Raw genomic sequence first — 14,423 nt, 5'->3', positions numbered from 1 at the left:
GCCGCCGCCGCAGCATCTTCTGCCCCTGCGCCCCCGCCAGCCCCGAGGAAGTCCCCGCCGAGGACCGGGGCCCCCGGGAGCGCGGGAGGAAAGACCAGACTCCCCTAAGACACCCAGATGCCGAGGATCGAAGCCGCCCAGCCGGAGCTCTCTGTGGATTAAAAAATATATACGATTTTTTTTTTTTTTTCCCCCTTGGCAGAAGAAAAGGAGAGGAAGACCAGCGGGGCTCTGCGAGGAAAAAAAGGGGGATGTAACTCGTGGATACGTTTCTCTTCCCACCCCTCGAACGTCTTGTCCTACTTTGTAAACATTTTCTTTTTTTGAGCCCCAGCTCCAGCCGGACGCCCCCAGAGCTCCGGGGGCGCGAGGAGGCGGCGGCTTTTCCTTTCGGGCTTTGTACGTCTGGCTCGTAGACCTGGGAGAGCCGCCCCGTTCCGCCAGGCATCTCATGCGGGGTGAAGTCCGCGCGGCCCCCTCCCCCGAGTCTTCGTGTGCACGGAATCCGAGGAGATCCGGTTACTAAGGATATAGAGGAAAAAAATAAATCGCGTGCTTGCTCCTTTTTTTTTTTTTTTTTTTTTTTGTAATTGCCCGTTTCTCCCCACCCCCAAATTAAGTTGCTTAGCAAGGGGGAAAGCGGCTTTTTCCTCTCCCCAGCGGCCCGGGCGCACGCCTCTCGCGTCCTGCCCCCGCGGGTCTCCCATGTAGGAAGCCGAGGCTGGCGAGCCCGACACCCGGGAGCCGCCGCGGGGGGGCCCCTCTTCTGGGAGGCGCCGACCAGGGCAGGCCCCGCCGCCCGCAGGCAAGCGGCGGCCGCGCTCGTCCGGGGGGCGCCGGGGCCCGAGAGCCGCGCTCGGCGCGGGCCGCGCGGGGTGGGGCAGCCGGAGCGCGGGCCCCCGAGCCCCGGCGGGCGCCCCCGGGCCCCCGTGCGCGCCGCGGCCTCCGGGAGACTGGCGCATGCCACGGAGCGCCCCTCGGGCCGCCGCCGCTCCTGCCCGGGCCCCTGCTGCTGCTGCTGTCGCCTGCGCCTGCTGCCCCAACTCGGCGCCCGACTTCTTCATGGTGTGCGGAGGTCATGTTCGCTCCTTAGCCGCCAAACGACTTTTCTCCTCGCCTCCTCGCCCCGCATGTTCAGGACCAAACGATCTGCGCTCGTCCGGCGTCTCTGGAGGAGCCGTGCGCCCGGCGGCGAGGACGAGGAGGAGGGCGCGGGGGGCGGCGGAGGCGAGCTGCGGGGAGAGGGGGCGACGGACGGCCGGGCGCATGGGGCCGGCGGCGGCGGCGGGGGCGGCGGCGGCGGGGGCGCGGGCAGGGCTGGCTGCTGCCTGGGCAAGGCGGCCCGGGGCGCCAAAGGCCACCACCATCCCCACCCCGCGGCCGCGGGCGCCGGCGGGGCCGGGGGCGCCGAGGCGGATCTGAAGGCGCTCACGCACTCGGTGCTCAAGAAACTGAAGGAGCGGCAGTTGGAGCTGCTGCTCCAGGCCGTGGAGTCCCGCGGCGGGACGCGCACCGCGTGCCTCCTGCTGCCCGGCCGCCTGGACTGCAGGCTGGGCCCGGGGGCGCCCGCCGGCTCGCAGCCCGCGCAGCCGCCCTCGGCCTACTCGCTCCCCCTCCTGCTGTGCAAAGTGTTCAGGTGGCCGGATCTCAGGCATTCCTCGGAAGTCAAGAGGCTGTGTTGCTGTGAATCTTACGGGAAGATCAACCCGGAGCTGGTGTGCTGCAACCCCCATCACCTTAGCCGACTCTGCGAACTAGGTAAGAAGTTGCTCTGCGCCCACACTCTCCCTTCCCCTTCCCCTGGCGCTGGGGAGCTGCGACAACCCCCTCTGCACCCCCTCCCACCCCAGGCCGTGTGCGCGGCCTCCTCGAGGTGGGGTGGGGTGGGGTGGGGTGGGGTGAGGTGGGGGGGCTGTACATCCCCTCCTGGGAAGACGCTCTGGTGGCAAAAGTAGAGAAAGGACGAGGGGAAACTGCAAGGGCATTCCCTGGGGGTTCCCTTCCAGCCTCTTCTCCTCTGCTGCCCCTAGGTGGGCTGTGGGCACTGCTCAGGCACACACGCAACGCAGACACGGGGCTGAAAGTGAGATGCATTCGTTTCCACATCAGCTGGGGGGGGGGGTGCGGAGAGAAGCGGGGGGTCACGCCTCCTCTGCACCCGGAAAAGCGTTGAGGTGTGTGGCCGAGCTGGATTCGGTCCAAGCCCGCCGACGAAGGTTGGGAGGCACGAGTTGTGGAGGCTGGAAGTCTGTGTCTGGGTAAATAGGGAGAGCACGTCGGGATCCTCCCTGGCCCCGCGGCCCTGGGGTCTTGGGGCAGAGAGGGTTAGGATGGGGGGGGGGGTGTCCATCTGGCTGGCTGGGCCTCCTCAAGTCTGCAAGCCCGGGTGGGAGAAAGCCAGGGTCAGAGGCTGGGTGTCCCCAACGTAATTTCTTGCAGTGCAGTGAAGCACACAGCTGACTCCTGGATGGTCTGTGCCCTTGCCTTCGGTGCCTTGGGGGACCCCCGTCTCCCTGGGTTTATCGCCCCCTCTCAGCCCGCTCCCCGTCTGGGCACGGGGCGGGGGCACGGGTCCTCCCAAGTTCACCCGGCAGCTTGGGGCGCGTGTCCCGGGTGGGCTGGGGCAGGGGCTCCCTGGGGTGCTCGGCCGCGTGGCTCCCCGCCCCGTGAGCGGGTGCGCGGCCCGGGCCCAGCCGGTGCTTTCCAGCGGGGCTGGCGGAGCGCGGCGGCGGCGGCTGCAGACGTGGAGGAGCGCAGCGCCGAGCCTGGCGCCAGGCGGCCTCTTTTGTTTATCTGACAGCTAAATATCAAGGCAATCACCGCCTCGCGGCCCTGCCTCCAACCCCCACAGCTAAGACAAACAGTTGGGCTGAAAGAATGCCTCTGTTATCGTAAGTTTCTATCTCTCTTTCTCATGGCTCGGCCTTTATTTTGCTCTTACTTTTTTGATTCCAGAGTCTCCCCCTCCTCCTTACTCCAGATACCCGATGGATTTTCTCAAACCAACTGGTGAGTGGATGATTTTAAAAATATCCTTCCTATCTTGAAGTCAGAAATGGAGCCTCTAGAAGGAGGATCTTTTCCATCGAGGCAGCGAGCGGCCCCCTTCGGGCACCGGGCTTGCCTCGAGGTGCTTCCTCTGTGGGAAGTTTGGTGGATTTTTGTTGTTGTTGTGGCTGGAGACCGGGGTGTGTGTGCCTGCGTGGATCTACCTAGATTTTCTTTCTCTGCAGAGTTGTTTCCAGATACACTTTTCGTTTTGTTCCCTTGTGTGTGTGTGTGTGTGTGTGTGTGTGTTTCCACTCTGAACCCGAGTTGGCTCAGCTTTAACACGTGGAATTTGATCCACGCAGAGTGTCTCCAGCGCCAAATAGGACAGGTTGATGGGAAAATTCAAGAGACTTTGTGAGTGCCAGAAGAGTCAGTGAGGAGAATGGATAATTTGAGAGGGAAGGCAGTTCAGAAGGTGCAGAGAAGGCCTTGGTTTGAAGTTAAGAGGTCAGAAAGTTTTAACAAGTACAGGCCACAGGGCCCTGGCGAGGGTGGGAGGCCGAGGACACCTGCAGGTCTGCTCTGTCCTGGGTTTTCTCAGAATTCATGGTAGGGGCTATACAAGTTTTTAGCATAGCTGTGCCTGCCTGTTGCTTTGTCACTGGGTGGCATGGAGCCAGAGCAAAAGCCCATTTGAGACTGGCACCAGCCCTGTTGGCGGTTGTCTGCATTCAGCCTCTGGCTGGCAGTGCAAGGGCTCACCCTATGGAACAGACAGTGCCAGGGGGCAGAGGGTCAGCAGAACTGGGGCTTGGGAGTGCCAACAGGGATGGGCCCCGGTGTGCCAGAGCCCCTTCTCAAACGGTTGGGTTGGGATCCACCAGCTGCAAAGGACGGATTGCAACTTTGGTCTTCAGGCCTTTGGTCTTTCAGTACCTGAAAAATGCAACCCTTGTGACATTTTTGTTTTGCCAAGGTCCTGGGAGAAGTGAAGGGTTGGGCCCCATTTCTCTCCTGGAATTCCACAAGTCCTTCCGCCTCATGAGTTTTGGCTGTTGGGCCTTTCCCCCCACTAATTAAAAGTTTTGCTGGGGCGTTGTCATAAATTAAATACTTTAATGAACGGTGTAAACGAAGCCCATGCTCTGCAGCCAGCCCTCCCGGGACTCCACCGCTCCCTGAAGTCGGGAGGCGTTGCTGCCTGCCTGGTGCCTGTCTAATAAATGGCCTGCAAAGCATGTGATATTTTGCTTTCGATTTACAAAACACCAGATAAATGGTCATTAATGAGGAGATAACTGGCTCTCTGTATTTGTAACAAATACAGAACTGAAGTTACCAAGGTCTGTTTTCTCAAAGAATGTAACTTGACTGGGCTCTGGCATCGAAAACCAGAATTCTTTCAGGAGGTTCCTTCTACAAGGGGCCGTCTCTTGTCTGTCCTGTTCTTGTGTTTCCTTCTGTATCCTTCGCATTTGGAAGGATTCTGTAAAAGAAAGACCAGTCACCTTGGCCCCAGGAGCGAAAAGTGCTAGGAGTAAATAAATGCTCCCAGAAACCTCTTAAAAGCATAGAAAAGAAAGGGCCACGTTGTCTTGGGTTTCCTGCAGAGATACCAGGACAGATCTGTTCGCGGGAGTCAGGCAGTCTTTCTGCCAGGCCAGGACCTCATTTTCAGTGAGTGGAGTGATAGATTTATTCATTAGCAAGTGTTGACATTAGGTAGCAAAATGTGTGTAAACAGAGAAGCCACAAAGACAGGAATGTGCCATTTCCAAGGGGGAGAAAAGTTTTCCAGATCAGCCAATAGGAAGTGATTAACCTGCCAATCGGAAACTCAAACAGCTGGTTACTCACCCAAAACGTTTTGTTTAAAACAAAACAGAACAAAAAAAGGAATGAATAAAGTGCGCCACGGTGTCAGGACAGGAGGTGGTAACAGGCGAAGCCCCCTGTGGAGGGAGCTGTCCTGTGACGCCCTTGGAGGGCAGCCAGGTCTGGAAATGGTGGGGCTGGGGACCCGGCTGGGGGGGGGGGGGCGTTGAGGTCACACACACAGATGGGACGCTGCCCTGGGTTTTCATCTTCACCTCGCACGTGGGAGGAGAGGCCTTGGCTGGGGAACTTAGATCAGCTGCTCACATTCTTAAGTGTCTGAGCTGTAGGTTGGATTTTTGGTCTTGGGTGATTAGGTGAGAACCAGGAGTGAGGTTTTACAATGGGCAACTGTTAAAATCTTAACCAGTTGTACAACTAAGGGAATCCTTCCTTCCTTCCTTTCTTTTTCTTTCTTTCTTTCTTTCTTTCTTTCTTTCTTTCTTTCTTTTCTTTTCTTTTCTTTTCTTTTCTTTTCTTTTCTTTTCTTTTCTTTTCTCTTTTCTTTTCTTTTCTTTTCTTTTCTTTTCTTTTCTTTTCTTTTCTTTTCTTTTCTTTTCTTATCCTTTTTGCGGAGTCTCCGGCTCCCGAAGGGGGTTGGGGGCCTGGTACCCCTGCAGTCTTTGGAGGAACTCCAGGGCTTGTTTTGCTGTGGGTCAAGCCGTCCCGCTGCTGTAGCCTCTCGTCCCAAACCAGCAGCATCTTCCCGGAAGGATTTGAGACATAATTCAGCCTAGGGGCAACGTGGCTGTGACCTGTAGCTATCTGAAGTCAAGGAGACTCCCTCCCTTCCCATAAGGGACAAGGATGTGCTGTTGGGAAGTAGAAGTGCGTGTATGGAGTGGGGATGCTGAGAGGATCGCTCTGTGGGCTCTGCTCCCTGTGTCCTCCAGATCTGAAGGTGTCAGTTGAAGAATGACTGACTGGTGGAGGGGCATTGCTGGAGACACTGCTTGATTAGGCTGGGGACCCAGGTGACCAGTACCTATTTGGTGGATCAAGCCTCCAAAGTGTAGTTGAGAAGTCTGGGATCTAGCCCTGTTTTTACATCTTAACGCAGCCTCTTAACTTTTCTGCACCTCTTTAAATCTAGATGATCAAAGGGTTAAGAATTAGATGATTCATTCATTTGCTCACTAATTGGTTCTTTCTTTTCTTTTCTTTTCTTTTCTTTTCTTTTCTTTCTTTTCTTTTCTTTCTTTCTTTCTTTCCTTTCTTTCCTTTCTCCGGGCCTGATGATGTGCCTCCCTAAAAATGTGTGAAGGATTCCAGTGCAGTGGATTGTGCTGTACCCAGGGTTCCGAGTTGTGGTTGGGGGCAGACCTGGGAGGTGGAGAGGGGATGGCTGTGGTTGGGGGAGTGGGGAATTGGGCTCCTTCCTCCAGCCCTGGTGGCACTTAGGGAGCTCAGAACTAAGTTGACAAGAATATCCGAGCTTTCCTGGAACCATCCTCTTGGTGAGAGAAGACAGCTCCGTCACCTTTTCCCCCTCTCAACAGCTCATTCCTTGGCTGGTCCCCAGACTTGTGTCTTCAAGGACTGTCTTTTCCTCCCAGAGAACCCAGAACTTACTGGGTGCTTGGTATTATCTAACAATGGATGGGAGCCAGGAATGGCCTAGAACTTGGGAGCGTGTGCAGCCCGGGCTCTGGAGACCAGAGGCTGAGACACTAACTTTGGAGGTCTATCTTGCTGGAGCTTTTGAGTGGGTGAGGGATGGATGTGTGGCCTCTTTGACCTTTCCGAGGCTGGCGGTAGCCCGAGGCCAGTCTACTGCGATGATACTGCGATGACGGTCTGGGTCTGACTGCCTGTGGGGACGAGTGAGGACTGGGATGCCTGGGATGGGGCGGAGAGCTGTGGGGTGGGCAGGATGAGCGCCCAGTTCTTGGGCATGGCCCAGCTCACTGGGTGGCCCCTTGGGCTGTCAGTGACGCCTCAGTTTCCCCGGGTACGGGTCGAACAGGTATACTTTGCTACTTCACAGGGGTGGTAGAGAGGCCTAATTAATGTTTGTAAATCCCTCCTGAGATCAAAGGCTCTGCAGAAGGGCAGAGCACCATTTCATAAAAACGCTTGTGGTTGCCGGTGCGGAGCTGGCTTACCTTTGATCTGAGCCGGGCTGACACCCTGAATGTGGTCCCAGCTCTGCCCTGAGATGCTGGGCTCTTCCTTTGAAACACACTCTGCCCCTGGGATGCAGCCAGCCAGAGCTGGAGGAAGGTGGGGGTGGGGGCGGGGGGCTGCGGCCGTGGGATCCGTCGTCGTGTTGGGTGTAGGGGTGTCTTCCGCTTGTGGGTAGGTAAGGCCTATCTCTAGAACACGGTGAAGGCCATCAAAGTAGTTTAGAAAGTGCAGGGTATACACCACTGAACAAGTGGCTCCACTTCCTGCCCCCCCCCCCCCATTGTTTTGCATTTGATTAAGTGTATCCTGTAAAACTGTATATTCCTGTTAGGAGTTACACTTTATCCTGGTAAAATGAGATTACATACAGTTTTTTCTCTCTCCCCTGCCCACCCCTCCCTTGGCAAGAATCCTTGAAAAGTTGTTCTTCCAGGCTGAGAGGGAATGCCAGGGAATGCGGGATGGGGACGGGGACAGGGACGGCGAGGAGGCGGTGTTCTGGGATTAGGGAGAGGCAGCAGAAACCCAGAGGTGGTTTTGGGGTTCTGTGTAGGCCACGCTCAGACCCCCATCTCCTTTGGGCATGGGGGGCGATGGAGACTGCTGGTGCACTCCTTGCCTCTGGATTGCTCCTGCTTTTGGTTTCCTTTTTGCCAAGTGTGGCCAAGTGGTTCTAGTGGGAAACTGGCAGGACACACCCCAGGGAACATCCTGCTGGTGACCTGGGGTGGTTGGGGGATTGGAATTGCACTATTTTAACCTAGTGTGCTTGTGGTGGAGCCAGGGAGCCCCTTTCTCGATGGCTCTCTGGAAGTTTGGCATTGGCAATGGTGCGTGACGAGCTTACAGGGTCTTGTGTATTTTCGTTTCGTGGGACTAATTAGTTGTGGTTCACAGGCATTATTTTTTGGTTTAGTTGCTTGGAGGGAGGTTGTCAAGCCATTTCTCAGCTAGAATTGCCATTCTCATACACATCTGGGTCACCGTGCTGAGCACCCGAGGGTGACAAAGCTGTGGAAGAGAAACTTCTAGTTTAGTTAGGGCAGACAGGATCTGAAGGTAAAAGATCAGCAAAGACCACAGAAGGGAACCCCACTTGCTGGGTGCCAGAAAGATTTTATAGGAACCAAGGGCAGGGAGCCTGCAGGTCTGGGACTGCCCAGGAAGGTCTCCAGAGAGGAGTTTGGGCCAGGCCTGGAAGGAGGTAGAACATTTCCCCTCGGGCTGGGAGCCTTGCTGAGAATGTTCTCTGTCCTGGTCTGGTGGTGGCTTTACGCAGGTGTATACACGAGTAGGAGTCATTGGGTTCTCGAGATTTGTGTGCTTTGCCATACTGAGTGGATGTCAGTTAAAAGGGAGAAGGAAGGCCTTTCAGCCCAAGGGCAGTCTTGAGAACAGCCTAAAGAACTGGGAAGTCCGTCTTTAACAAGATGGGGAAGACACTGGCGGGTGGGAGTGGCAGAGAGGGGCCACTGGATCTGAGCAAGGAGGCTTCACCCTTGATCAATCTCTGGGACGACAGTAGGGAGACAGCAGTGGGGGCTGAGAGCAGAACCCAGGCGTCCTTTGACCCTGTGAGCTACTTGGTTTCCTCAATGGGGGACTTGGTTGCAATAAAAGAAATTCCAGCCAGTCTGTGATCGAGCCTGACTTGACTAATGATTAACTGGCTGCCCAGAGCCCAGACGGGTGACAAGGTGCTGCGGTCTGTCTTACGGTGGGCAGCGAAGCCTGAGCAGACCATTAATAATCAGCATCGTGGTGGGAGTCAGTTGGCTGTTTGGAATGTGTGGTTTCTCTTAAATGCTCTTTAGTGTGTGCTTAAAAATTACTCTTGGTGGATGTATGTATGTATGTATTTATTTGTGTCTTTATTTTTCTCTCCCTTTTTAAATCCACAGCAGACTGTCCAGATGCTGTGCCTTCCTCCGCTGAAACAGGGGGAACGAATTTTCTGGCCCCTGGGGGGCTTTCAGGTGAGACATTTTATCTTATTTTCCTGGCAATTTCGAGACCTCTTGAAGTGGCTGGAGACTGGAGGAATGGGGGTGGCCTCCTGCCGCCCCAGCTGGTCTGGAATGAATTCTCACTTTTATGTACTTGCCCTGGATGCATCCACAGCAACTCAGGCTCATTCTGTGGTCCTGGAGGCATCAGGACCAGGGGCCTGCTCTGCGGATGAGGAAGTGGGGGCCAGCTGCGGACTGGGGGGGTGCTGTGTTTCCTGGTTATTTTGGAAGCCGCTCCCGGCTCGAGGGGCTTCCACTTGCCTACTTTGGTGTCACAGGTTTAAATTCTTTTTTTTTTTTTTTTCCCCATTTGTCCTTAGTGCATCAAGTGCCTTGAAAGGGGATGGATCCACCTTTTGGGAACTTGAAGAAAGATCTTGAGTGTAGGGTGGAAGTTCTGCATAGATGTTCTGGATGCTTCTGGGCAGGTTTTTTTTTTTTTTTTTTTTTTTAAGATTTTATTTATTTATTCATAGAGATGCAGAGACACAGGCAGAGGGAGAAGCAGGCACCATGCAGAGAGCCCGACATGGGACTTGATCCAGGGTCTCCAGGATCACGCCCCGGGCTGCAGGCAGCGCTAAACCGCTGCGCCACCAGGGCTGCCCTGGGCAGGTTTTAATTCCCAGTCTAGCTTAGTGCAGGATTCTGTAGGGCACGTCTGGGGGCCCTACAGGATGGAGGTGGTGCTACCCCGGTGGGAAGGTTTGCCTGGGGGCGCACGGGCACTGGAATGCCAGTGCTGGAGGGTTATGGGATTGAGGGAGGGGCATCGGGTAGCCTGAGCATCATTGTCCCTGGGGGGGGCAGGAGAAGAGAGGCAGAAACTTGGAGAAACTCTAGCAACGTAAGAGTGGGAAGCATTTCCCCCTTTTTCAAAAGATGCCCTAATTCCCCCTGACCTTCCCACCCCGTGTTGGCATCAGTAGATTTTCTGAGAGCTAGCTAAAGCAAGAGGGAAAGTGAACCGAGGGAGGGGGTGCGGGCGAAATTGCACAGAATTCCCTGCGTTCGTTGTTCTCGCTTTGCGACGCTGCCTAGGATCCTGGCTGCTCAGATGGAAGCAGTAAAGTTATCGCATCGGGGAGGGGGTGCGGACTGTGGTGTGCCCACTTTTGCGAGGTGACCTCTGATGGGTCAGGCCCTCCATGCCTGGTCCGTCGTGCTCAGCTCATCCTGGGCAGCCCCTCCCAGGCTCCCCCCTCCAGGAACTGAGCTCCCCGAGAACCTCTAGGAAGACCCCTGTTTGTTTTTATTTCAGTGCACTATACACTCTGTTGTCTGCGGGGAGGGTATCGTTTACACAAAGATCCTAATGAGGAGTGAGCAGGAAGAAGAGGACCTGGAGAGGGGTGGGAGCTTCTGGGGGGGAGACTCCCGCAGTGGGGGAGGAAGGGGAACCTGCAAGAACGGGATGGGGGAACACACACGGGACTGCGTTTTTTTCTGCTTTCTAAGGCTGAGAAAGTTCCTGAAAGAAGCAAGGCCCAGGAGAGAAGAGGGGTCTGGGCCGAGCAACGCACTCAGGATGTTGTTAGATGGGTTTATTTTTTAAATCCTGAACGTGTAGGGAGGAGGCCCAGCCCCTTCGAACCACATGAAATAAGCAAGGGAAGTGGTAGCTTTTGAAAGGGGGCTTTTCGGAAGGGTTGTCTTATTGTTATTGATAACATCTCATCTGTCTCCTCTGCTGGGGGAAACGATGACGACACCGGCCCGAGCATCTCCTCCCTTGGCCTGAGGGTGGCCCGAGAGCCACCGCACGCCCCAGTCGACGCCTTTGGACTTGGAGATGGGTGGGCTTTGCGTTTCCCAAAGCTCTCCCGGTCCTAGAAAGACACCAGGTGGGGGGTGGTGGCGTCAAACAATGATTCACTGCTCCCCGTCATCCCCACCCCCTCAGGTAATTGCAACCATTTAGATTACGAAGGAGCTGCTAGGGAGGCGTGGTTGTCTCTGAAGGGATCGAATGCTTTAACAAAACTGCAAAAGGAAAAAGACCAGGGGGCCTCCACATGAAAGAGCATTTGTTTTGAATTTTAGCTCTTAATTTACTAATTCCCAAGGCTTCAAAGTTTGAGCTCTTTCTTCTTTCTGTTCAGAGTTGGAACAGTTTATTAATAATGTACTGTGGGGGGAAATTGAAGAAACTTAGATTTTTGGGTTGGTGCCCAGTGGCTTGGGGGTATCAGGAGGGGAGATGATGGGCGTGGACAAAATCCAGGGCTACACCCTTTGTAGCGAGAGTGCCCCCTAAAAGATGAGTTAGTGGCCCAGGGCCAGGACGGGGGTTTTTGCAAATGGAGTGAGTCCAAACCTCCTTCCCAAGTTGATCTTCCTGTGGGCAGGGGAGGGGGGTGGCCTGGGTGTGTCTGCCTCGGAGGATGAGGCCGGTGGGGGCTGCCCAGGGAAGGGGTCAGCAGAAGCTGGACGCTGGGAGCTGGCTTCAGGAAGTGGGAGGGCAAGTGGGCATCAAGGTGGGGAGTGGTGAAGGCGCCCTGGCCCGCAAGGATCTGTCCTCCTCCCCCTTGCAATAACCTCTCTGAGTATCTCTTTCACAGGCCCTGTGTTCTGTGTTCCTTCCTGTCCTGCCCTGGCTGAGAGCGGGCTTAATGAATGGGGCTCAGTTTAGGGTGGGAGGAAGGTCGGGAGTGGGAGCCAGGGCTTGATTCTCTTGGCAAAGGAAGAAGGGAAAGAAAAAACAGCCAAATGTGAAAATGTGGTGCCTCGGAGGTGGGGGTGGGGGTATGCTCAAAGGCATTCCCCTCCTGAACTGCCGGGGTGACTCCGTGACTCCGTGGCTGGCCCGTCCCTCCCCTGCAGGGAAGGGGAGTGGGCGGGTGGGAGTCCTGGGAGCAGGCCCTCCGGCTGCATTTGGAATCTAGCCTTGCAGCTTGGGTCTGGCCGGGAGGCAATGGCCCAGGCCTGCGGTACTTGCAGCGAAACATACCCCACCCCTGCAAGTTTCCTCAGTCTGGGAAGACGGCACATTTTTAGAAGGTTGGGACTCGGTTCCAGGAGATTGTACTTTCATTTCTGACAGCCGGCTCTCTGAGACAGATGGATTGCTTGGTGCATGGTGTGTGTGTGTGTGTGTGTGTGTGTGTGTGTGCGCGCGCGCGCGCGCGCGCGCATGTGCAGCGCGTGTGTGTTGCAGACGGACAGATAGACGATCCCGTGCACAGATGCGCGAGCAGGCAGGTGCCCACAGGCAGGCTGTGAGACAAGCCTGGGGTAGGTGGGCAGAAAGGGTATGCACTTTGGGGGTGGGGGGGTTAGTGTATGAGTTCTGAACTCTGATTTAGGCGCCCCCCACTTAGGCTCTGTGTGTGTAGTGCCCTTCGAAAGGCATGCAACTCCAGGGTAGGCCCTTGCTCCTGGAATGTGTCCTGGCCCAGGAATACCCACATTGAAGGGGTCTGGTACAGGGGGGAAGCTTCTAGGCATGGCTAGCTGGTACAAGGTGGAAGGTTTTGCTCTCAGAGCCTTCACTGTATCATGGGTAATCAAAAGCATGTGCTAGAAGCTGCTATCTTTGCAGCCTCCACCTGGAGTTCTGGTGGGGCTTTCACTGAGTTCATCTGCTCTCCTGGTTTGGGCAGGCTGAGGGACACTGTCTTTCATCTGCAGGTTCTGGGGTGTTTGGCTACAGACCCCTCCTTCATCCTCCTCCTGTACACGTTAGCGTCTGGAGCTGGCTGGGCCTTAGCAGTAAGTGCCTCCCTGGGTTGAGGCAGGGATTGGAGGCCAGCAATTTGTAGTTATTTAAACTTCAAGAGCGATGCCACCATGAAATTCAAGGAAGGGTGGGAGGGAGTGGTGACATAGGTACGGACTGGACGTGTCCTGTGGGGTCGGGGGTGGGGGAGGGAGAGCCTCAACTCTGGCCGTGCAGTCCTGCTTACTGGAGAGACACCCGCCCAAGGGAGGGTCTTAAGATCCATGTATAGCTTCTGATTCCCACTTGTGGGTGATGGAAGTGTCCTTAGGTCAGCGGGCACTCCTGGAACTTGTCTCCTCCTTCTCTCTCTTTGGTCCCTGCTGGCATCTGTGATAGCCGCAGAGAAAGAAGAGTCTACAGAATTACCTAGTTAATCTGGAAATGTGCTCTGACTCAGTCCCATGGTCAATTTAGGCCCAAACCAAGTAGCTTAGGAAAGGTCGCTCCATCTTGTTAAGCAAAGTTCATGAGCTCCATGGGAACAATTACTTATTGTCTGGCTTGTAATGGTGATGGCACCCTGGGAATCTGGACCCGGGTGCCTGTTGCTATTTTTCATGTCTCCTTCTGCCTGGGAACACGCAGCGTGTGGGCTCCCTGAGGTCTCTAATGCCAGGGGTGGCCGTCGTGGTGGTGGTGAATTGAGCTCATCCAAGTGGCCGAGAGCACATGGGCTTTGGGGGGAGTCCGATGGACCAGCACGTGTGACCACGAGTGAGCTCCTTACCTACGCACTCCCTTCCCCCACCAGATCCAGACAGTCTGGATCTCTAGGGACCCAGCCCACATCTCACTAAATGCCAGGGTAATGACTCGGGCCTGGGCCAGCTCACCTGGTGCACACCCACCCCTGGTGAAGACCAGTCCTGGACTGGTGTCTGCTCAGGTGTCTGCGATGCTTGCGGCCATGCTCTCGGCCCCAGATGAGGGCTCACTCATGAAACCCCTTTTGTCCTTCCAAGAATGAAGTAGTCGGGCAGGGGTTAAGTACAGGGAGACCGCACTGAAAGTCTCTGCAGCAGATCCAGGCTGCTCTCCTGGCCCGACCAGAGGGGCTTCTGCCTCCTGCGTCCTGTCGCAGAGACAGGCAGAACAGGGCCTCCCAGCAGAGGGGCGGGGGTGGGGGGCCAGGTGAAGGCCAGGTTCCGGCTCAGCTTCGGGCTAAGATCTAGCACCTTACGTCTCACTGCCCCCCTTGGGCCTCCTTAGCAGAGCCTGGCCGCAGCCGGGCGGACTCGTGGGCCTGTGGGGCGTCTGCGGCAAGCTCGAGCCAGTAGGGCAGTGGAAAGCGAAGAAATGCCAGAGTCGTGCTCAAGTTTGGCTTCCTTTGCATGTTTATTGTTGCTGTTACTGTATTGAAGTACTGCTCTTGCCAGTTTGCTGTGATTGCCCTGCTGCTGTTCACTTCGGTCTGGGCTTGGAACCTGGAGTGGCAACTTCAGAGCAGGTGGGGGAGACCAGCCTGGGGTGGTGGTCCCAGACTTGCCTGTGCATGTGAACCCCTGGGATCTCCCGAATCACGGTGTGCGGATGGGGGCCCAGCATCAGTATTTTTTGAACCTCCCCCCAGGTGACTGCAAGCGTGCTGACACATTGAGGAACCCCCGGTGGAATGTGTGGAGGGGTGTGTGTCCCTGCGGGGACTGTCTGGTGGCTTCTCTTGGTGGCCGGGCTGGTTTTCTGTGATCCTGTGTATTCTC

At 56.0% G+C, this 14,423-nt stretch overlaps 1 protein-coding gene across 6 annotated transcripts in view; it reads left to right on the top strand.

Moving 5' to 3' along the window:
• Positions 1-909: 909 nt before the first annotated feature.
• The window catches only part of SMAD7 (SMAD family member 7), a 29,385-nt gene continuing 15,871 nt past the window's right edge, over positions 910-14,423 (top strand). Inside the window, exons 1-4 of one of the 6 annotated variants that reach the window (XM_077899782.1) lie at positions 912-1,758; positions 2,956-3,009; positions 8,898-8,969; positions 12,633-12,713. In XM_077899782.1, coding sequence (XP_077755908.1) covers positions 1,131-1,758; positions 2,956-3,009; positions 8,898-8,969; positions 12,633-12,713 — 835 coding nt within the window. In that variant the 5' untranslated portion in view covers positions 912-1,130. Of the gene's footprint in view, positions 1,759-2,955; positions 3,010-8,894; positions 8,970-12,632; positions 12,714-14,423 lie in introns of all 6 variants that reach the window. The other 5 variants (XM_077899781.1, XM_077899786.1, XM_077899785.1 and 2 more) reach the window with 5 other exon arrangements.

This window comes from Canis aureus, chromosome 6 (genome assembly GCF_053574225.1).
Source record: "Canis aureus isolate CA01 chromosome 6, VMU_Caureus_v.1.0, whole genome shotgun sequence".
Lineage (NCBI taxonomy): Eukaryota > Metazoa > Chordata > Mammalia > Carnivora > Canidae > Canis > Canis aureus.
Note: the sequence above shows the minus strand (reverse complement) of the source record. Positions and strands in the feature narration are given on the sequence as shown.